At 45.8% G+C, this 24,436-nt stretch overlaps 1 protein-coding gene across 1 annotated transcript in view; it reads right to left on the bottom strand.

The window, feature by feature from the left end:
* IL1RAPL2 (interleukin 1 receptor accessory protein like 2) overlaps positions 1-24,436 on the bottom strand; it is a 545,193-nt gene that overhangs the window by 33,533 nt on the left and 487,224 nt on the right. Inside the window, exon 6 of the mRNA XM_056859577.1 lies at positions 3,893-4,022. Coding sequence (XP_056715555.1) covers positions 3,893-4,022 — 130 coding nt within the window. The remainder of the gene's footprint in view (positions 1-3,892; positions 4,023-24,436) is intronic.

Below are 24,436 nucleotides of genomic sequence, written 5' to 3'. Positions count from 1 at the left end.
TTTCTCTCTGTTACTGAAGTCCCTTAATCATCTTGGTATCTCTTCCATATGACAGTCTCGGGCATAGAATGTGTTTTTTGCACAATTTATTCTAATTGCAGAAAAGTAGTTTAATTGCCTTTAAAAAACTGTGATCATTAAGGCCATTTATGCAGGGGTATTTACTTCGCAGTCCTGGCTGGACTGCCTCGAGGCTTCCTTTGCATTATTCATAATTTTACTGACCTTCAGACATGACTTCGCTCTGGCTTCATTTCCCCCCCGCAGTTCTAGGGTCCTGTTTTAGGATGAATTTAAATACTGCTTCGAGGCAAGAGCGATGCAAATTCCCCCTATTTCCATGCATCGCTCTTAACTTGGGGTTTCTTTCCCCATGCCCATTTTGGCTTCTCCCTCCCATGTGTCTGTCCCTCCCATCCAACCCCTTCCCTCAAAACAAGGCACAAACGAGGGAGTTAAACCTTCATGAAATGTGCAGGAAGACACCGAAGAGAGGCTGCAAAGATAGTAAGACAGTTCCCGTCAGTGAGCTGTTGAAGAAAGGTGGGGAGGAATACCCAGCGAAAGCACATGCAGTCCCTTTAAGAGCTGACCTGCCCCCTCCAAGTAAAGTACAACAAGGCTGCGTTTTCAGGGGGAGGGACACAGAAGCTCTGTGATTCACTGGGAATGCCTAATTAATCACAAGGCACTCCTGGAATTTGTGGGGGGGGGGGAGCTCTCATGCATATGATGTTTGAGAATTCACAGCAGAAAACTGTGCAGCAAGCCAAACATAAATTTCCCCTGCATAAATGACCAAAGTTTTTAATGGTGGCCGTGCTGTTTGGGTGGCTAACAGGTATAGTGGGTTTTCTTTTCTTGCTTTGCTTTCCCCCATAGAAGTCTTCTTTATGCTGTCAAGGATTTCAGCACTCCCTAATGAACTGATATGGACGAGTGTACAGTGAAGTAAATTGACCACGGAGGAGAAAAATAGGGGTTTAAATTAAAGTGTCTCCACTTACATCCTTCATGCAACTAATCGCATTTTTCTTATCATAAAAATATGAAACAGGAAATACAGCATGTGTGCGCAATGGGTAGACAGTCAATTTAATAGAATTTTCCAGGCAAGCCTGGAGAGATTTGTACCATGTTTTATAGGCTCAACCAAGCAAGGGGAAAATAACAATTGGTATGATTTATATACAGCAAAATTAAAATTTGAAAATTTTTCTCCTCTGTGGCAGAGCTATGGCACAGATGTTCGCTGCAGGTTCCTTTCCCTATCAGACACAATTCACTACACTACAGACAGACTTAAAGGCTATTATTTCTTGTTTAAGAGGACCAATTTATTTAACAATTTATACAATGTTTTTATTATAGCTCTTAAAAACCCACCTGGCAAAAAAATTTCAGCTCTGGCTTCCCCCTTCCCCCAGTCTCTCATTCTCTTTGGTAGCAGATCAGCTTGACTCCACCCTATGGGGAAGGTCCATCAAACTTCTTTGGCACCTCACCGGACGATGGAAATTCAGATGGGGACCTTTTTATGCTCCGGTAAAGGGTCTGCCTGATTGCCTCTGACTACTACCGAGGCAGGCGTTTGTGTTCCTGGTACTGTAACCACAGGAAGGACAAACAAAGAACAACCCAGCCAGGAGCTATACGAGAGGAAAAGAAGCAGCAGCGCCCAGACTAAGCTTCCCTTCTGGGGCTCCTCTCAGAAACTAGGGCTTGCAGCCAGGAGGGGGAATCCCCCATCAAAGTTCCCAGCTATGCCAGCCTCTCATGAGCTTTTGATGGAACTGAGGGGGAAGAGTCCATGTATAGGGTTGCCAGCTCTGGGTTGGAAAATACCTGGAGATTTTGGGGGTGGAGCCTGAGGACAGTGGGGTTTGGAGAGGGGAGGGACTTCAATGCCATAGAGTTCAATGGCCAAAGCAGCCATTTTCTCCAGGTGAACTGATCTCTATCAGCTGGGGATCAGTTGTAATAGCAGGAGATCTCCAGCTATTACCTGGAGGTTGGCAATCCTAGGCATGTCCCATGGATTCACACTCTCTTCTTGGGATTCCTTTACTTCCTCCTTTCATAACTTGCTGCTGGGGACAAGGAGAAAGTCACATTTCTAAGGCATCTGGTTCCTTCCATTGGGCCTCCTTGATCTTCCCCTCTACTGTTGGCTCCACCCTCCTCCTCTCCAAGCTCCAATGCCTTCCTCACTGCAGCCATTCCTGCATGTCCATCATAAAGGTGGGGGGACTAGAGGGGTATGGCCATTCTTTAGAGCAGGGGTGTCAAACATAAGCCCCCTTGAGAGCTCTTATCCAGCCCGCGAGCCACCCGAGGCAGCCAGCCCTCTCAATCTTGATCTGGGATGGTGAGGCATGGCCTGGCCCAACCAAGTGACATTTATGTAACAAATGAGTTTGACACGCCTACTTTAGAGGGTGCTGTTTGGCTCCCAGGTAAGTGCACAGATTGTGGGAAGATGGTAAGTCAGGCTGGGGCTGGGGCACCTGCTGGCACGGGTTGAAATTTCACCTTCCCCTTACTGGCTGCAGTTTCGCAGGTGGCAAATGAATGGTCATCTTACAGAGCTCAAGATGGCAAATGAATGGTCCATCTTATAGAGCACAAGTCCAAAGAGGTAGGATCCCAGTTGTCACTGGCAACAAATAGATCCTGGCACCTACCATAAAAAGAGCAAGTTTCTCCTCTCCCACATAGAATAGAATCATAGAGTTGGAAGGGACCACCAGGAAATTCACAACTACCTCCCCCCCGCACACCCCCAGTGACCAGAAGATGGCCAAGATGCCCTCCCTCTCATCATCTGCCTAAGGTCACAGAATCAGCATTGCTGACAGTTGGCCATCTAAGCTCTTCTTAAAAACCTCCAGGGAAAGAGAGCTTTCCACCTCCCGAGAAAGCCTGTTCCACTGAGGAACCGCTCTAACTGTTAGAAAATTCTTCCTAATGTCTAGACGGAAACTCTTTTGATTTAATTTCAACCCGTTGGTTCTGGTCCGACATGTAGGACTGGGTGTGGAATCTAACAACTACTTCCTTTCACTTTCTGACTGCAGCGTGCGACCACTCAGTGAAAAGAAGGGCTCCCATCAAAAGAGTTATGATGCCCAGGTAGGCTTGAACCCTTTAAGCACAGCCTGGGAGAAACTGAGAAGGGAGAGAGTCTAAAACACACCAAAACTGGCACCTTCATGCCTGCCTCTGCCTCCTTCTAAGCTGCCTTTGCAAAAAAAAAAAGGCACCCCTGCCACAGGCGAGAGGAATAGGAGAGGACCATGCTGAGACAGCAAGGAGACCATAATTGTCTCAGAAAAACAAGAAGCATTCATCACTGGCCCCACAAGGGTACTGTTAGATACCACTTAAACGGCAAGCCAAACAGAATTAATAGACGGGCAAAACAAGTTGGCCTGAGCTGGGTACACGGTTGGTGAATATGACGGTTGAGTAACAGGGACGACTGAATGTACATTTCTCTTGCAAGGGGCCATCCATCTTTTGAATTGCATCGATAGTGGGAAATCAAGACAGTTCCCCAAGCGACCTGGGAAAAGGCAACTGTAGCCTGTGCTATCTTTAAGTCTAAATGCTAAACACGTCCCTATCCCCATTTGGAGAGGTACTGGTAGTTGTTGAAGGACTCTGGAGACAGGAGAGCACGAGCAGCAGTTATATCTTCACAGCTGCTTCAGAAACCCAGAGGAAATACAGTCTCATCCAGTATCGGTAGGACATCGTCTCTCAGCTTATAGACAAGGAGATAATTATCTACTCAAAGTAAACAAGCTGATAAGCTCATCTTATTGAGATACACAAGTCTGTTTATTTTTATAGTAGGAGAGAAAAAATAAAGCCCCCCCCCACATAATACCTGATTTCGCCTTCTTTAATGTGATTTTCAAGCTCTTCGATAAATCTCTCTCCTCGTGTCCAGTAGATCATGGGACCCGACTCTCCACTAAACCCAAAAAATGCTTTGCAGGCAACGTTTAGAGGTTTACCTGAGAAGAAATACAAGGAAGGTAAATTAGACAGATGATTGCCAGGACACGAGCATAATGTGAACATCTTCCATATGTTTTCTGATTATCACACAGACTCCTTGGTGCTGAAGGGTTGTCTCAAATGGGTAGCTGTTTTCTTCAGAGTGTATGAACGTGCTATGCAACAAGTCAAACCGCTGGGTTTAGCTCCCTTGCCTCTGGCGGGCGGTGGCTCTGTCTTCTGGGAACTAGTCTCTCCCAACCTTGTTAACATCAGATCTTTCTAATGGGAACTTCTAGGAACTGAACTCGAACCTTATGAATCCTCAGCCTGGGCTTGCTCTCTGAGCTGGGGGCCCATCCCCCTGGCAGTAGATATCCTCTGATTTGAGATCTAATTGGCATCCTGCCAAGGGACATCAAAACCATGAAAGGGGCCACCCTGGGGGAGTGCAAGAAATGGCTAAGACTCAAAACCCAACCCAAGTCTACCCATAAGCTTGTAATTGGCCCACAATGGAAGGCACTGCCCCATCACTCTTTGACTGCTTCCCTCTTTTGCACTCATCACTGCTTTGAATGCAGACGCATGGGCATTGGCAACGTTTCCCACCATTTCCCCTGTGTTTTTCTTTGCCATACCACCAGTGAGCATTCTGAGGGCTAAAAAAAAAAATTCATAAAAGAAGAAGTAGAGTTGGTTTTTATATGCCGACTTTCTCTACCTTTTAAGGAGAATCAAACTGGTTTACAATCTCCTTCCCTTCCTCTCCCCACAAAAGACCCCTTGTGAGGTAGGTGAGGCTGGGAGAGCTCTAAGAGAACTGTGACTGGCTCAAGGTCACTCAGCAGGCTTCAGGTGGAGGAGTGGGGAATCGAACTTGGTTCTCTAGATTAGAGTCCTCCGCTCTTAACCACTACACCCTGCTGGCTGACTATTGTGTTACGAGCAATTACTACTTTTATTTTTTAAGCCCTCGAAAAGCCCTCCTGTACTGTGGTGGAGCAAATAGCAGCTGTGAGGGGTTACTGGAAGGAAAATGGTGGATTTGGGTGGGATCTGTGAAAAATGTGCACCCTCCATTCCAGTTGGCATGATGACACACTGTGACTGTGTTCTTCCCAGGGCTGAACGAGATGTGACATTTAGAAATGCTGCGAGGTATAGAGCTCTTGTTTCCCACTCGAGCATCTTTTCAAGTGCCAAAGCCATGGGGGCTGTTTGGCCCCCAAATAAATCACAGCAAAGCAGGTTTGAGAAAGACCACATTGAGCATGGGGAAAGGACGACTGGAGCATGGTTAGAGCGTGATGTTGTGTGGATGTTCCAAAAAGGTGCTCCAGTTTGGATACCAAAGTAGCAAAAAACCTCTGCATGTAAGCAGCCTTGAATGAGCAGAAAGGAGACTCTAAAAGCTTCAGAATTCACTCTCCATCCTACAAGCATGATACTGCAGGTCTAAAAGTTATCTCCATTGAAAGTCGGTTTTCCATAGATGTTATATTGCACTGGTATTACATCTACAGAACACATATGCTTATGAATAAAGCTTGACAAAGATGACCATCAGACCACTAGCAGCAGAGGGAGGGGCCAAACCCAGCCCTCCATCAGATCTCCCTCCGGTCCCCGCCACAGCTCCTACAACCACCGGCAGTTGCAAGGCAGATTAAATCTAGCCCTCCAAGTTTCTATCAAGAATCATTTTCTGTTTGGTGATCCTTACACTGACAATTCTTTATGTATCGAATCGAAGCATACAATGGTTATTGCTGTGTTAAAGAATCCGCTGCCTCATTGCCCAGTTGGTTTCACATTGCTTCTTCAGGACCCAATGCATTTAATCCGACTGGGGGGCCTTCTCGCAAGCCAGATGCTCTGCCTTTCCCTCAGAGGGTAGATATTAAAAAATCCCCATCTCAGAGAGATCATGCCAGTGTGGTATAGGGGGACGTAGAAACCATGGAACATATTCTTATCCGCTGTCCTTACTATGAAGAGATTTGTGGCAAATTTATTCAGCCTTGGACTAACAGGCTCTCAGATAACTCGGAGTCATAGAGGGGAAGGAAGCTGCTCTCAGTCGAAAATGCAAGGGTTACTGCTGACACTGCTAAATTCTGTGGTGCCGAGTCCAAAATTAGGCGCAAATTGCTGGGATGACCTGCCTTATTACCTATGTACATAGTGGTGTCCTCTTAGGATTTTATGTAGACTCCAGTGTATTTTAAACTTGGAATTCCTGGTTTGTTCAATGTTTTAATGTTTTTGTATATGTCTGGCTATGTGCCATACCAATAAATGACTGACTGAATCCGACGAGAGCTTCATTTTTTAGGAGTACATTTGTGCCCTGAACAGGTGATGACAACATGGACCTCTCAGGTGAAAAAATATTTTGTCACCTCTCTGCACCATGCCATTCCTGTCCATGTCCTTATGTCGCTATCTGTCTAGAAGTCACAGAAAACATCTATTTAAGTGTCTTTTTAAAGCAATTTTGTGTGTGTGTACCGCTCATATTTGACTTTAATGGAAAAAGACACTTGTAGCAATACGAGAACGGAAAAAACAAGATGTGGTCAATCAACATTGACAGCATCTGCCCTTTATGTGGCACACCACACTGGGCAGTAAAGTACGAGGCGAACAGCTTGGGAGAGCGGGTTTCCTATTCACCAAGCCAGCAATATATCTTTTAAAAATAAAGGAGAGGAAATGAAAATATTCCAGAAAGTCATCTCATTTCTATAAACACGGCATAAATTTCCTGAAGGGATCTGTATGGTTGAGAAAAAATTGGACACCTCTCCCTGCGATATTTATATCCATAAAATAATGAAGTTTAAACCAAACTGTTCTAAGATTAGTTATTTCTCTGTGTTAAAAGACAAATATATTACAGAAAAGAACTAGCAGCCCAATATTCCTTCAGAGCTGAGCGATGCTGATTTCCATAGGGTTATTTCCACGTCAAAGCATTTGCGAGTAGGCTAAAATACCCCTGCCAGTACAGTATCATTCAACTTGCTAGAATAAAGAAGGGAGGTTTCACCCTTTCTAGCTTCAGAAATCATGTCCCAGGGGTGAAGGAATTAGCTATGATTAGGAAGGTCCCCAGTTCAAATCTGGCCTCTGTCACAAACTCACTAGCTAGCCTGAGAAAAGCCCTCCCTCTCACCCTAAGGTAGGGTTGCCAGCTTTAGGTTGGGAAATACCTGGTGTCGTGGTGCAGGCAAGGAGCGAGGGCTGGAAGCTGGAAGCATAGTCTGGGGAACAGTCCAAGGTCATTCACAGTTCAGTCAAAGTCCAAGATCTCAATACTGGCAAGGGAAGTCCGAGGCATTAGTCAAAGTCAGTCCAAGAAGTCAGGACACCAGGAATCCAAAGTATAGCAGGGAAACAAGGCCGGTACACAAGGAGATTGGTAACAAGTTGCTTGAGCAACAGTCAAGCCTAAATGATGGCTTAAATCCCTTCTTCTGCTGATTAGGCTGAGTTCACAGGTGGTGCTTCAGCCCTGCTCTTCCTCATCACTGCTACTGAGGAGGTTCCTCTGTAAAGCCTTCAGTCTAGCACTCTTCCGTCTCTGCTGCATTGCCAGATGGACCTGTCTTCTTCTCTGCTCCAGTGGTCTTGGCGAGGCCTCTCGCCAACTGGCAGGCTGCAGGCATGGTGAGGTGAGTCATCTCCTGGCTTTGGCTGATCCTCTATTCTGGCAGGCTGCAGGCCCTGTGTTTGTTCCTGTGGGACTTCTGCCTGAGGATGTCCCTCTGTTCTGGCTTCTATTTCCCCTTCCTCAGAGGAGGTCTCTGCAGGCTGACACATGACATCATCCCCCCCTTCAAGCCCCCCCCCCCGACTTGATGAACCAGGGCCTGGCCTCTGGGGATAGGTGTGGTGAAACTGCCATAGAAGGTCTGGTGCATGGAGATGATCAGCAGGTTCCCAGGAGTGATCTTCCGGTCCATATCCTTTCCAGTCAACCAGGTATTGGATTTGGCCCCGCTGACGCCAAGAGTCCAAAATCTGGGCCACTTCAAACTCCTCGTGACCTTGCACGATGACAGGTGATGGAGGTGGTACCGAGGGCCTCAATGGGTGCAGAACCATTCGCACATGTTCGGTGTGGCTGTCTGGATCCTGGGAATAAACCAGGATGTCATCCAAGTAGATGATGACAAACTTGTCTAGCAAATCTCGAAATACATCATTCATGAAGCGCTGGAACACGGCCGGAGCATTGCATAGACCGAATGGCATCACCAGGTATTCATACTGCCCATACCGAGTGGCAAATGCTGTCTTCCACTCATCCCCTTGGTGGATCCTTACCAAGTTATAAGCACCACGAAGGTCCAGCTTAGTAAACACCTTGGCCCCTCGTAGGTGTTCCAGAAGCTCTGGGATGAGGGGCAAGGGGTACCGGTCCTGGATGGTAATTTTGTTGAGAGCCCTATAGTCATTACACAATCGGAGCTCTCCACTCTTCTTTTCCACAAAGAGGACAGGTGCTGAGGTTGGGGAATTAGAGGGGCATATAACCCCCCTTTGCAAGTTCTTGGTCAGGAAGACCCGAAGCGCCTCCAGTTCCGGCTCGGAGAGGCGGTATAGCTGGCCTGTAGGCAGAGGGGCCCCAGGTACCAAGTTGATGGCACAGTCATATGGCCAGTGGGGGGGGGCAGCTGATCTGCCCCCTTCTCCTCAAATACATCCCTGTAATCTGCATACTTCTCGGGAAGGCCAAGGAGGTCAGAGGAGGTCTCTGCAGGCTGACTCATGACACCTGGAGATTTTGGGAGTGGAGCGTGAGTTGGGCGGGGTTTGGAGAGGGGAGGGACTTCAATGCCATAGAGTCCAATGGCCAAAGCAGCCATTTTCTCCAGGGGAACTGATCTCTGTTGCTTGGAGATCAGTTGTAATAGCGGGAAATCTCCATCCACCATCTGGAGGTTGGCAACCCTAGTCTGAGCCTCTCCATCAATCTACAATATGGGAGTGATAATACTGGCTTACCTTCTAGGGATGCAGTAAGGATAACTGTGAGATATGTGAAGCCCTTTGTCCACTGAAAATGTTATATGAAGGTTAAGGATTCTTTATTACCAACACACCTGCATGGAATCCTTGTGGGTTCCAGAAAGTGTTTGATGTCAGATAATTAAATTCACATGGAGTGCCATCCAGGCTTCATGGGCCTTGTCATGGCTTGGGAATTTGGCCTGTAGCACAATTGGCCCTCTCGGGGTCAGATTAGATGCGACAGTGGGTCAAAATGCACAAACAAAGTGACACATGTAGGGTCATGGGTGTCTAATCTGACTTGTACTCACATGTGTGATTGGGGGAACTTACCTTCAAAGTGTTCCAATGTTCTGTTTGGCTTGGAAGTGCTCAAGAGGGAAGGAGGGCTTCAGGCTTACTCAGGATATGTGGGGCCCAAGAAAGAAGCAAACAGCCCCTCATTGTTATGTAGCACTGTTATGCTGATACCCAGCAGGAGAAGGGGGTGCTGGCATCACACATAGTGTGATATCACTTCCAGTTTTCCTCAGAAGTGATGTCACATTGCTCTAGAAATTTACCATAAAGTTTCTAGTGATCCCTAGAGGGATCTTGTGTCACTTTCACTACTGGAAGTGATGTCACACCACATACAATTAGGGTTGCCAGGTCCCTCTTTGCCACTGGCGAGAGGTTTTTGGAGCAAAGTCTGAGGAGGGCAGGGTTTGGAGAGGGGAGGGACTTCAATGCCATAGAGTCCAATTGCCAAAGCGGCCATTTTCTCCAGGTGATCTGATCTGTATCGGCTGGAGATCAGTTGTAATAATGGGAGATCTCTTGCCACCACCAGGAGGTTGGCAACCCTACATACAATGCCAGTGATTTTCTTTTCTTATTTTTCTCTCCCGCCCAAAAGAGGGGTGGTGGGTTGCCGGCGGGAGGTCTCCTGTCATAGTGCCATAACGGGAGACCTGGCAACTCTAATTATGCCACAGCAGGAGGCCTGGCAATCCTGATTATCATCTCTTTATAGGAAAAAAGATGGCATCTGTTGTATAATATCATGGGAAGGTAATTTGGATTTCTAAAGTCATACAACAATGAAAGGGTTACCCTCTCTCTTCCTTCCCAGCATAGCTCTGACCCAAATCGGGCATTCTTTCAACTGTGTGTGTGTGTGTGTGTGTGTGTGTAAAGTGCTGTCAAGTCACAGCCAATTTATGGCAGCCTCAGGCAAGTGAGTAAACAGCGGTGCTTGGCCATTGCCTTCCTCTGCTGTATCTTCCGGGGTGATGCCCATTCCAAGTACCGACCCTGCTTAGCTTCCGAGATCTGCTGACATCCGGCCATACCATGCTGCCGCCCTTCCCCCCTGCAGCTCTAATTATGCTTAAAATAGACTTTGAAAAGATCGGACCACAGATCTCCTGAGCCACAGTGAGAAACCACAGATAAGTTTCTGAAGACCACCTGGAGCTCCAGTTTGAGAAACACTGAACTAAAAGAGGACTTCAGAAGGAACAGGTGCAAGATTCTGGAGTGTCTCTGATATTTTACCATAGTTTATTATTGGTCTGTTTCCTCCAATCAAAGTTTGAGATTGTCAGGTCAAATCAGACCATGCCCAAATTTTTATACTGTGGGTATATTCTACAGAGCTGAGCCCTGGTTCAGTTCATATCTCTGTGGAATGTATCACACAGGGCAGGATTTCTAGGGTAGATCAGAACAGTGGCAGACTCTAATCTGGAGAACCGGGCTTGATTCCCCACTCTTCCACATGAGTGGCAGACTCTAATCTGGTGAACCAGGTTGGTTCCCCCACTCCTACACATGAAGCCAGGAGCCCCGTGGTACAGAGAGGTAAGCAGTACTGCAGTCCAAGCTCTGCTCGCGACCTGAGTTCAATCCCGACGGAAGTTGGTTTCAGGTAGCTGGCTCAAGGTTGACTCAGCCTTCCATCCTTCCGAGGTCGGTAAAATGAGTAGCCAGCTTGCTGGGGGTAGGCACTAGGGAAGGCACTGGCAAACCACCCCCTAAACACAGTCTGCCTAGTAAACATCGGGATGCGATGTCACCCATGGGTCAGGAATGACCCGGTGCTTGCACAGGGGACCTTTACCTACACATGAAGCCAGCTGGGTGACCTTGGGCTAGTCACAGTTCACTTCGAACTCTCTCAGCCCCACCTACTTCACAAGGTGTCTGTTGTGGGGAGGGGAATGCACGGCAATTGTAAGCTGGTTTGATTCTCCTTAAAAGGTAAATTAAACCGGCATATAAAAACCAACTCTTCTTCTACCCTGGGAATATGACCTCCCTCCGTGACGCAGCTTGATTTCAAGGGAGAAAGGACAGTACACCCCACATAGTCTTTCAAACGTTTCCCAGTGGGCAATTTTAAAATTGGCAGCGCAACTTCCAGATCCTCAAAGGTCCTCTGCCCTGGCCCTGTCCAAGCTTTCTCGCGCAGCTTTAATTGCATTGTGCATTAGATAAAGCACTCAGATCCACTCTCCTTTTAATTACTTTTTCTTTCCATGTCTCCCTCAGTTTATCTAATTAAGCATCAAAGGGCTACCGAATGTGATGGCATCTTTGATTCAGATCGATGTCCCTTTTGGCCGCTGTGGATGTTGTGAGTTTAGCCAGTCCTTAAAAAAATAAAAAAGAGTTGGAGGTATTTTTTTTAAAGCATCAGAAGGGAAATGAGAAAGGCGCTGGTGCATTCCTGAAGAATTAACATTTGATAGGACATTTCGAGTGGCAAAAAGGGATGGAGGGCAGAACAGAACGTTAGACCGTCATTAATTCTCCTCTTTAAACCAGGGGTCACCTTGGCACATTAAAGCCCCGGGTTCGGAGCTGAAAGCATCTTCTCCAGCTTTCTTCTGTCCTGTCAATCAGACCTGTTTGTTGTAAACTCGCTGCTGATAAGATCACAACTTGCCTACCAAATGGCTAAGATGGCTTCTGATAGTTCGATTGCACTGGGCATTCTTAGGGAGAGAATTTGCCTAGCAGAATTTGTGTGACTTCTGCAGTGTGTCCCAGGAAACTGAAATTCGTGCCTTTTGTGCAAATGAAATGGTTGCACCGCACTGCATTTCTATCCCAACTGACAGCCAGTGTAACGCAGTGGTTGGAGTGCTGAACAAGAACCGGGGAGACCCAGGTTCAAATCCCTGCTCTGACATGAAGCTCATTAACATTGCTACCCCTCTGGAACTGAAAGAACAGCATTGGAGCTGAATTGACCCCCATGTGAAAAATCTTAATGTGGGTCTTAAAAGGCACAAAACCTTCATTGATTTCAGGAGGGATCTTAGTTATAGGATTGCCAGGTCCCTCTTCTCCACCAGCAGGATATTTTTGGGGTGGAGACTGAGGAGGGCGGGGATTGGGGAGGGGAGGGAGTTCAATGCCATAGAGTCCAATTGCCAAAGCAGCCATTTTCTCCAGGTGAACTGATCTCTATCAGCTGGAGATCAGTTGTAATAGCAGGAGATCTCCAGCTAGAACCTGGAGGTTGGCAACCCTACTTAGTTATCAAATAACTATGACATTATGTATCTCATTCGCCTGCAGACTGACATAAACTATTAAAAAAGAAAGCAGAGATGTATGAATTGAAGAATTCAATATGTACACATTGCCACTTTTTCAGAGGGAAAATCAGTTGTATATTGGCCATTCAAGCAAAATATTATATTTTATATAATCTTTTCAATGCTAATTTGAGGACTGTTGCAATTTTGCCTTTTTTAATCATGATCTTTGAAGGAAAGGGGGTTAACTACAGTTTTGAACACCATTTATTTCCTTTGCTGGCTTGCATGGAAAACAGGGTTTGGCTTGTTCTAGGTTTGTGAACACATTCAGTTATCTGCAAGATCTTCTGGGCCTGGGAACCTATTTCAGTTCAGACCACCACCAGCACTACCACCCCTGCTCTGAGGGTCCAACCCCGGCCCACACAAGAATCCCACTGAGTCTCACAGGAGGCTTGCTTATAACCTCTGAGTTGCAGCCAAAGGGTCCTTGGGTAATAAATGACATCCTGTGTTCTGTAGCACCTCTGATGCCATTTCTTTAAAGGAGCCAAATAAATTACACACTTAAAATAACTCAGCCAAAAATTGCTTTATGTCTACAAATTTCGTAGGGGTTTTGAAATAAAGAAGACCAGCAACTCAGGAAAGAAGCAGAAACAATCCATACATGTCACAATCCAAAATGAGCTGGGTTGGGGGAGACTACAAATTATCTTGGGGGGGGGGGTAAATTTGGCTGGCATCAGCCCCCATCTCCTTCCCCCCAACACTGAATAACCCCTTAGCCCATGATATTTCTTGACATTCCTTTCTTCCCTGTCTTCTTCAGGATTTCTCTTCCCCACCTAAATTTAGATTGCAAGCATGCAGGGGCAGCTACTGATTTAAACATTTGCACATTTTACTCTGCAGTGAGTCATGATCACAGGAGCATACTGGAACATTAAAGTGGCTCAGTAGCGACTAGAGTATGTACATGTTAATACACACACATATATACACAAGTACTGTACTAATATTCTGCTGAATAAGAGCCTCTTGAGTTTATAAGGGTAGAAATGTAGCTGATGTGTAACACTAGAGGGCGGTCTGAGAACAATCCTTTGTAGAATGAGTTATGTTAAAGCGGGCTGCCTCTTTGCTAGGCTGGGTTCAGAGGAGGGCATTGAAGACTTTACCTGTTAATCAAAGATTTAGGCACGTGATTTGTGCTCTGCTAGGCACAAATATTTTTTTTTAAATCTAAACAAAGGAGAAGTTGTGCACATTTGTAACTACAGGGAAATAATAATTGTTAATGATGATTGCTGGCAAGGACATCTTGCAATGGAAGGAATCTTAGGCAGTTCATCTAATGACTTTAAGCCCATTCACTGATCAATTCAATTTACATTACAATTAAAAAAGCACCTTGGAAGTGTAATGTAATGGCATCATTTTTTGTTTATGGCAAGCACTGTTTGAGAAGAGTCACTCCCTGGTCTGTGAGAAAGAGGAAGGAAAGCATTTTCTGAGATGGAGCTCAGCACCCACAGAATTTGTAAGTGCTTGTGCTCACAACAATCACCAATTAAAAGATAAATTTGTTACCCAGTTAGTCAAGGAAACACGTTTTAGTCATTTAAAAAACTTCTGAATTGATTAACTATCTAAACTTTGCAACTCCGTTTACGATCAAAAGAGCACCATCTTTACTGAATGACACAGCAAAGGAAAAGGAACTTACATCAAGGTGTCTAAATAATGTTACTAGCCTCACATTGCAGGTGATTCTCTTGCAATTTCTGACTTTGTTTTCAATTCAATTCAATTCAATTTATTACAGTCATTGACCAGCAAAGCAAATATTCAAAGGAATTAACATTGATGACTTTGTTATTTATTTCTTTAGGATATTTCTATGCTGCCTCTTTGGAGTTCTGCCTGAGGCAGCTCACAATCAAAATAACCTAACAATATAAAAACAATATGAAAAACAAGCCATTGGGGAGACACAGCATAGCAGAAACAGACCATTAAAAAGCTGGAAAGGTAAAAAGCACTCATTAAAAGCCTGAGTAAAACAGTGTGTTTTGGCCCGGCACCCTGAAGACATTAAAGTAGGCACCAGGCAAGCCTCCAGGGGGAGGGCATTCCAAAGGTGCAGTGCCACCACAGAAAAAGACCTGTATCTACTCCCCCCCCTGCCCCCTGAAAGCAGGGGCACAGAGAACATGGCTTGTGAGGCAGATCTGAACTAGCGGGCTGGACAATATGCAAACAAATGAAGAGTGATTTCAGCTCCTGGATTTGTTTTTTTCACCCCAGGACAGCCCAGACTGGGATAACAATCCCAATTGCCAGCCAGCAATGAAACTAAAAAGCTCTATCAGCTGCATAAAAGTCTTCAGTGCTTTTATACAAGAAGTCCAGTGCTGTGGGTCAGTGGTAGAGCATCTGCTTGACATGCAGAAGGTCTCAGGTTCAATCTCCAGCATCTCCAGTTAGAGGGACTAGGCAAGTAGGTGACGTGAAAGACCTCTGCCTGAGACCCTGGAGAGCCACTGCCAGTCTGAGTAGACAATACTGACTTTGATGGACCAAGGGTCTAATTCAGTATAAGGCAGCTTCATGAGTTCATGTGTACCCTAAAGTCTAACAAAATTTACTTTTTATCTTGAAGGTAAAATAAAACAAAAGTCCAGCGGTATCTTCAAGTATAGCATTTATTTCAATATGATATTTTGTGAATTTTAGTGATAAATGCTGTTAGTGACACTGGACTTTTATTTTGCTATAACACACTAATACAGCTTCCCCCTTTGCAGTCTTTAAGGTGCTCCCTAAGATCTGTGATGTTTGATTTTTATATTGTGGTCACTGAGCTGGAACTGAAATAAACTGAACTGTCAGGTGCCACTGGACTTCTGTTCAGATTTGTTGTGACCAGCCACCCCTCTGGAATTACTATCCTTCTTGCTTTCTCCTTATCTAGGACTAGGGTTGCCAGGTCCACCCCTTGGCAGCAGTGTGAGCTTCTTCCAGGCAGGGCTGGGTGGGGGGCAATCTGAGCGCACAATGATGATGTCACTTCTGGGATAAATCCGGAATCACGTGGGATGCTCTAGCATTGTCTTTGAAAAACTCTATGGAAACCATCGAGTTGGGGGAGGGGAATGATAGAGCGACCCCGTCACAATGCCGGCGCTTCTGAGGTAAACCCAGAAGTGACATCAGCACTCCGTGTGTACCGATGGCTCCCCCCTCCAGCGGGTCTGCTTCCGCTCACCAACCAGGTGAGGGGCGGAAGGCAGCCTCAGTTAATTGGCGGGCATTTGCCCTCCATAACCGGGCAAATGGCAAGCTAATCTAGGATTGGGGTGGAGTTTTGGCTTCTCTGCTCCAAAATGTTGACCCTTCTGCTTTGCCACATGATTGACTGGCCAGACTCTCTCCAGCAGCCAAGAAGGAAATGAGCCAGTTTCTCAGCTAGAACACTTCAGCTCACACATGAGGGAATGTGTTCACCCATAGGGGAAAGATACTCTCCACACTAGGGTTGCCAACCTCCGGGTACTAGCTGGAGATCTCCTGCTATTACAACCGATCTCCAGCCGATAGAGATCAGATCCCCTGGAGAAAATGGCCACTTTGGCAATTGGATTTGAAGTCCCTCCCCTCCCCAAACCCCAACCTCCCCAGGCTCCACCCCGAAAATCTCCTGCCGGTTTTGAAAAAGGACCTGGCAACCTTACTCTACACAGAAAATTAGTATGTCAGGTAGAAGGTGAAGCCAGACTCTTTCCCCTAACACACTAATTTTCTATGCACTGGATAAAAATAGATAAATAAATAAAGTAACATTCAACAATATCAACTTTCAAGCTCATTTTGGAACAGTACAGTTCACATAACCACCTTATCTCCTGTCTGTAGGGTTGCCAGGTCCCTCTTTGCCACCAGCGGGAGGTTTTTGGGGTGGAGCCTGAAAAGGGTGGGGTTTGGGGAGGGGAGGGCCTTCAATGCCATAGAGTCCAATTGCCAAAGCAGCCATTTTCTCCAGGTGAACTGATCTCTTTCGGCTGGAGATCAATTGTAATAACAGGAGATCTCCAGCTAGTACCTTGAGGTTGGCAATCCTACCTGTCTGTGAGAATTAAGTTAATGCCCAACACTGCAGAACTTTTTCTTACTGTCTTCAGTTGCTTATACCGAGCTGAACCTTAACTATCATGCAAATGCATTTGTGCCCCCCCCCCACATCTTACACATTGCAATTAAAAATAAGCTGTACTTCATCTAGCCTCAAAATTATCACTCTGGACCTTGTGAAAGACAGATTTCTTCTACTTCTTTTTTGACTTTGGCATAAAACAACACTCATTTTAAGCCTTTAAAACCTGGGACTGGATTTCTTTCCAAAATGCACAGAAGCCAAACGTGAAAAGCTTGAGGCAAGGATAAACGTTGATTTCCTAGTTTTTTAACAGAACCTCAGATGTTCTGCACCATGCTCTTCCAGTTTGTTCCACCATTCTCTGGCAACACCAAATGTTGAGGAGAGGTGATCCACTGGGGGGGGGGGGATATATTTCTTGCTTGCACTTGAACTCGCATGCCCCTAACCCCCGAGTTCTAGCCCAAGAAGTGATTTCTGCATGTCTGCACAATATAATCATGTCTGAGTGGAGCTTTGAACTGGGACAAGCAACAGATCCATTTTCTGTGCTCTAAGAAAGGAGTCGGGATTATTCAACCGACAGGATTTTCATGCAAATTGATAAAATGAAGAGACCAGTTCCACACAGCAGCGCCGACTGTGCTAATAAAGCCCTTTCAGAATGAAAGCGACTCATCCCTCTGCCCTCCGGCTTTGTTAAAATCAGTTTAGCAACACTTAAGAATTTTTCTGAGAGATGCTCAATAGCTCTGTGTCCCCCCGCCCAGTTCAGCCAAGCAGTATTATAAAGGCAGCCACCAAACATTAGCCCGTATTTCTAACATCCTTTGAGCTATCAGCCTGCAAATACCATTTTGGCACAGCTGTGCTGATGTGCCAGAAAAACTAGTCTATGATGGGGAGTCACCTGTACATTCGCTCATGCTTCCAGTTCCTGGCCCCTCCAAAGCAATTCTTCTGCGGCACTAACTAAGCAGAACACGAGGATTTTGCAAGAAGGAAAATGCAAAGTAGTTTGTAGTGCTATCCTGCTTTGACCTGTTCTGTTCGGTGGCATAGCAACACTAATGCACTTGATGTGCATGGAAGAAGGAAGCCCGGTTAGACTACTGGTCTACATGAGAACAGCCTCTGCTAAGCTTATGCTGGGACCAAGTGTCCATTTCCCCCAGCATCCTGTCTCCAGAAGATGCCAGTCAGGATACTGGCAGCAGCAATGTCTGTAGCCCCTCAGCACATGCTAAGCAGCAAGTACCTATTTAGGGTGAGGGATGCGACGATTTTTGGTCTGCTAGGACCTCCAGCTCAGGTGATCTAAAACTAGGGTTGCCAAGTGTGGGTAAAATCCCACCAATCTACCGAGATGCCCACCGATCAGCTGAGGGCTTGGGCGCACTGCATGCACACACGTGCGCATGCAGCACACACGTCACTTTTGGATTTACCTGGAAGTGATGTGGACGCTCTGGCAACCTCGGCTAAAACTCTATAGAAACTATAGAGTTTCGGCCGAGATCGCTAAAGTGTCCGCGTTGCATGAGATCCACACGCGTGCTGCGACAGGCGTGGGCACGCATCACGCACCTCGGCCGCAGCCCCTCAAAGCTCCTGCCAGTGGAGCTACAGGGCCTGCAAGCCTATCTAAAACTGTAGGCCTTCTTGGAAGTGAGCAGGACAAGAATCCCCCCTTAAAGAAGGCCACTTGCGCACCCCAGCCTCTATGGAACAATTAAGACAGTGGTCTCAGAAGTTTGTCTGGAAGCAATCAGCAGTTCCCATCAGTGTGAGAGTCTATTTAATATACTGTGTCATATGTGACTCACCAAAATGGGGCTGCTTACTAAACAGGCAACTAAGGCTGAATCCACACAGGGGTGTGAAAATGAACCCCGCCATGGCAGAGCGGGAACAGGCAGGATAGGGTTGCCAACTGCCAGGTACTAGCTGAAGATCTCCTGCTATTACAACTGATCTCCAGCAGATAGAGATCAGTTCACCTGGAGAAAATGTCTGCTTTGGCAACTGGACTCTATAGCATTGAAGTCCATCCCCTCCCAAACCCCACCCTCCTTAGGCTCTGCCCCAAAAACCTCCCACCAGTGGCGAAGAAGAACCTGGCAACCCTACATTCTCTACCCTTCAAATTCTGCTTGAATTTTATGTGTGGAACTCTGCTGAGACCCATACTCTTCAGGCTGGTGTCCACATGGATCATAGGACTCTAGAACACCATATGTCTGTCACCATAGGAGACCTCTCAAAGCAGAATGGGATAGTGACTATCACCCTTAATATCACTCGTTGCAGTTACTTTTCTCCCCCTCCTAGGTAGGCCTACTCTGTTATTCAATGCAGCTTACTCCCAGGAAAGTGTCCTTAGGATAGCAGTCTTAATCTTTTACCCTCTTGAGATACGCTTGGCAAACTACAGATAAACATTGTGTGAGTGTTGAAACTGTGAACATACATCTTTAGTACTAATATTACCGGATAGCTAAATATCACTCTTTATGCGCTTGTATAATGGTTTCTCTCAACAAACTTTTTCAAATTATTCTCCAAAATTCCTGTCTTCATCTTCATTCCAACCTTGTGTCAGAGTCCTATTCTCTCATTCCTTGCAATGATTTTTTTCATAAAATTATGCATTTTTAATGTTCATACGCATAAAAAAATAAACCAGAATAATATGAATATTAGTGGTATAAGTGTTGTTCACTGTACAAAATTATTGTATAAACTGCAAATGAAATCATATGAGATGTTTATTCAATGCAAACAAATCTACAAAACCAACAGTGAAAAGGGAGAGCGCTGAAGTTGAACACTACACACAGAGGAATGAATCCGAAGCAGGCCTATTCAGAAGTCTCTTTTTATTCAATGAAGATTACTCCTAGAAAAGCATCCCTAGGGTTGCAGCCAAATACACAGAATATGGAACATTTGCTTATCCCTAGAGATCACAGCAGTCAAGGGAGGATGGGGTTGGGGGCTTACAAGCAAAAACATTCTTTCCTTCCTAGCAGCCTTTAGCAAAGCAGGGCCGGAAACTCCAAGAATCCATTTATGGCACTCTGAGCTTCTTGCCTCTAAATTGTATTTGTTTAGACAGAGAATGTCAGGAAAATGGCCAAGCGTGCTCACGAGGGGCAAAAACGCATGGTCGCTTTAGCCTGCTTTATTCCCTGTTTCAGCCAGGATTCAGCCAGGATCGAACGCATGCGTTTCGCCGAACGTGTGTTCGATCTTGGCTGAATCCTTGCTGAAACAGGGAATAAAGCAGGCTAAAGCGACCATGTGTTTTCGCCCGAGGGCGGTTTTCTAGCGCCAGCTTTCGCATTGTCCACTGAAGATTCCCAGTTCTTTTGTATCTTAAAATGTGATGAGGAAACAGAAACAGCTGCCTCATATTCTCTAAGGAACACTGTAGGATAGTGGGGGCAACACTCCTATTTGTACATGGGTTCGCAGAAGTGCACTGCCTGGAGTGCATGCTCAGCCAGGAGCCAAAGGTGACCATGGTTCCTGTGCTGATGTATTTGTGCATGTCTGCCTTTGCAAAGATATGCCTGTTGCATTCACATTTTACCACTTTAGGCACACATCTAAAAGTGTGAGGAGTGAAGTAACCTTACAATACTGAAATTCTCTAGGGATTTTGCACCATAATGTGTGATGATTGTCATATGACCATATCAAGCTGCCTTATGTTGAATGATAGGAGCCCCGTGGCACAGCGTGGTAAGCTGCAGTACTGCAGTCCAAGCTTTGCTCAGGACCTGAGTTCGATCCCGACGGGAGTCAGTTTCAGGTAGCGGGCTCAAGGTTGACTCAGCCTTCCATCCTTCCGAGGTTGGTAAAATGAGTACCCGGCTTGCTGGGGGTAAAGGGAAGATGACTGGGGAAGGCACTGGTAAACCACCCCGTAAACACAGTCTGCCTCGTAAATGTCAAGATGTGATGTCACCCCATGGGTCAGGAATGACCCGGTGCTTGCATAGGGGACTACCTTTTTTTTACTTATGTTGAATGAGATAATCTTAGCTCAGTATTGTTGACTCTAATCAGGAATGGCTCTCCAGGGTCTCAGGCAGAGAAAGTGGCTGCTTTGGCACTTGGACTCTATGGCATTAAAGTCCCTTTCCTCCTCAAACCCTGCCTTCCTCAGGCTCCACCCCAAAAATCTCAAGGTATTTCCCAGCTCAGAGCTGGCTGCCCTACTTATATGGCCTTCGTCCCCCCCACCCAGTCATGTTATCTGGCCCTCCCCTCTGCCTGCTGAGGCAAATCACGCCCCTGTCCCAACACCTCCTTGAATCGTGGGTTCAGGAGCTGTCTTGTCATGCACCATGGGAGTTGGAGTTGGCTGGGCCTCAAACAGTATGGTGCATATGTTCACCGCTTTGGCAAACATGATGAACAAGAACAAATTGGGCTATGTCAGAACCAGGGCCCGAGTGAAGATATCCAGCCGTCTGCCACCTCGCTGGCCATTTATGAGCAGCTGTTGCAGAGAGGAAGAGAACGCCGACTCTCCGCGTAGGAACGAGCTTCTCTTAGTGACACCTGCAAGCGAAGCAGTGCCTGCTCATGCCCCAACATATCCCAGCCAATCAGATAATGACGTCACCCAGTTCAGGCAGCCATTTGGTCTCTCAGGGCCAACAGGCAATTATAGGGATACAAATTTCCGAACTCATTTCTGACAATCTACATTTGAACCAAAGCTGGAGTTGTTTTCATTAATCACTGTCTCTTGCAAAAATGTGGCTTCAGTTAACAGACTGATAGCTGGGGGCGGGGAGGGGGAGGGAGTTGGCCAGGCAATTATTCTCCTCCCGTTTTCTTTTACCGTCGCCTCTTTCCTCTGGCGTTGGTTTCTCTCCCAGGTTCTTCCAAAATGCCCCTCCATTATAGGCAAGGTCTCCAGGTTCAAAATAAAGCAGGTGTCCAGGGGCACTGTAAAGACGAACAATATTTATTCCGGTGTGAGCTTTTGTGAGCCGGAGCTCACTTCTTCGGAGCTTTTGGAGAGCTCTGGCTCACAAAAGCTCACACTGGAATCCATGTTGTTAGTCTTTAAGGTGCCACTGGACACCTGTTTTGTTTTGCCATAACCACACAGCTACCCCTCTCCAGTTTTACATCCATACTACTCATAAGAAGAACTTCTTTTGTAGGGTATTTCCGTTTGGAAAAAAACTGTGGATGGAACAATTCTAAGCATAACCCCAGGCCAAAAAAAATAAAAAAGACCTCTAAGTCCCTTGTGTACAATACAGCCTCTTGCCTCAATTAAGTTGTCAAAGCAGCCCTGTGTCCCAGTAGGGTCCAAAAGATCGCAGCAGAGAGGGGGTTGTGTCTGAATTGCGTAAAAATGAGCATAATAAATGTGACAGTGTCAAGCACACCAGGAATCATGGGTGGGTTGTGTGTGTGTGCATACAGGGTAGGAAAAGAACCAAACAACAACCTCAAAAAAACCTTAATAATGTTTGCTTTAATCTGGCAAAGAATGTCCACCTCTCTCCACCTACAGAAGGTCACTGCATGGAGCTCAGCATCCAAAGACCACCTTTACAATGCTGAACTCATCCAGACACTTAATCGGGCATCCTTTGTATCTCTACATTCATCAGTGCATCCCACATCCCTGTCTTTTCCTCTTGGGGTGGGGGGATTGGTCAGTTCTTCCTCTGTACCACAGTTACCAAATGACCAGAAAGAAAATGGTCCTATCTGCTCCAGTGCCTTTAACAGCAGCTTGGCCTCCAGCAAGCATCAGTGAATGCCTTTCATGATTTGGAGATAAACATTAACACTTGCTAACATCTGCAAATCAAATGATACAGGAGCAGGTGGGGGCTGGTAAAAAAACATTGGCCACCCTACTTTGTGGCTAGTACTCTGGGTGGCATGCATCCTGCCTTTCTGTCAATGGCCCTGTTGGGAAAGCACTGGAGTAGGTATCTTATTGGTCCCAGCATGGTGTGCAGTTAAGAGCGGTGGTTTGGAGTGGTGGACTCTAATCTGGAGAACAAGATTTGCTTCCCCACTCCTCCACATGAGCGGGGGACACTAATCTGGTGAACCAGGTTGGTTTCCCCACTCCTACACATGAAGCCAGCTGGGTGACTTTGGACTAGTCACAGCTCTCTTAGCCCCACCTACCTCACTGGGTGTCTGTTGTGGGGAGGGGAAGGGGAGGTGATTGTAAGCTGGTTTGATTCTTCCTTAAGTGGTAGAGAAAGTTGGCATATAAAAACCAACTCTTCTTCTTCTTCCTTCACTATGTTATAAGTATGAACTGGCAGACTCAGCCAACCCAGACTTAAAAGTCATGATGTGGTATGGAGTTGAAACTTTGGGTGAACATTTTTCTTGGTGCAGGCTGAGTACTAGAAACTCACCTAAAATGGATGAGAATCTGAAAGGAAAAAAGAACCTGAAACAGAGCAGATTGGAGAACAATATTTTCTCCTATTGTGGAGAACTCTGCATGAACTCTCAGTTCCATTACAGAAAGCCATTTGATCCATTAATAGAAAGCTACTGCCTGATGGCTTTGTCTAAAAAGATATGGCTACGTCTCACTAATATAGATCACTTGTTGCCTTATGTTTAAGGCATGGAGGGGAATGGGTCCTTTGAAAGAACAGAACTTTTTCTTCTATGAGAGAGAGAGAATGCAGAGATGGTAACGTGCATTCCATGAGCCCTGTCACTCGTACATAGTTTATGATGAAACGAGACAGACTATGCCACCTAGGAGACCCTAGGCAGATGCAGAATTTGTACCCTGGCAGCAGGTAAAAAGGACACTCTTTGGTGTCCCTCCTCCTTTCTCCAAATCATTGCAACTGAATTTGTTATATACATAAAGACACAGGAGACTTGCTACAATAAAAAAAAGGTTGGGTGCCTTGTAGGCACTGAAACCTGAAATTAGCCGTTTTGGTAATTGTTGGGCTTCAGGTTTACCAAACACCAAAACCTAGGGGTCTGCCCGAAGCCAAATTGGCGATTCCCGATAAAGCTGGATATTTATGGGTTCGGCTAGTCGCCTTTGCTCAGAGGCACAGATCTGTGCTTTCTTCCATTTTTCTTTCTTTTTTTGAGGTTGAGGTCATGTAATTGGAGCCAACTTGGTCTGACCAACCTTTCAGTGGGTTGATCTGGATCAAGCATCAGTTTTTTTTTTAAAGACACCCTGCTTATCTATTAACAAAATAATGCTACAGCAGATGAGTGACTATGGATCCTCAGCCTTCCTTATAATAGACAGAATAGATTGGGACACACATGTGTTTTTTTTTACGGTGGTTTTCATTCGGGGGTGTTATGTGGTGCATTCATAATGACCAAGATTCCCTTTTTGTTTTGCCATACCAGACTGCCTCATGGAGATGAAAGGAATCAAAGCACCATGTCTTAATGGTGTCCTAAAAACAAGTGGTACCTGTTCTTTATCCAAGTACAATGCTTTCCTTGTCAAAAAGGGCACCTAAATGAAGTACATTTGTTTAAATTTAATGGATCTACTAGTAGACTAACGGACAAACAATTTAATGCTTAATAATTCCATTCCGTTCAGACTGTCTTTCAGGAATCCTCACGCACTGTACAGAACATGTTCTCATTCAGTTCTGAAGTGCAAGTTGTTAGTTTTCAGGGAAGCCAAGGGTGGGTGGAGGTGTGAGTGTTCTCACAG

This window comes from Euleptes europaea, chromosome 13 (genome assembly GCF_029931775.1).
Source record: "Euleptes europaea isolate rEulEur1 chromosome 13, rEulEur1.hap1, whole genome shotgun sequence".
NCBI classification, from domain to species: Eukaryota; Metazoa; Chordata; class Lepidosauria; order Squamata; family Sphaerodactylidae; genus Euleptes; species Euleptes europaea.
Note: the sequence above shows the minus strand (reverse complement) of the source record. Positions and strands in the feature narration are given on the sequence as shown.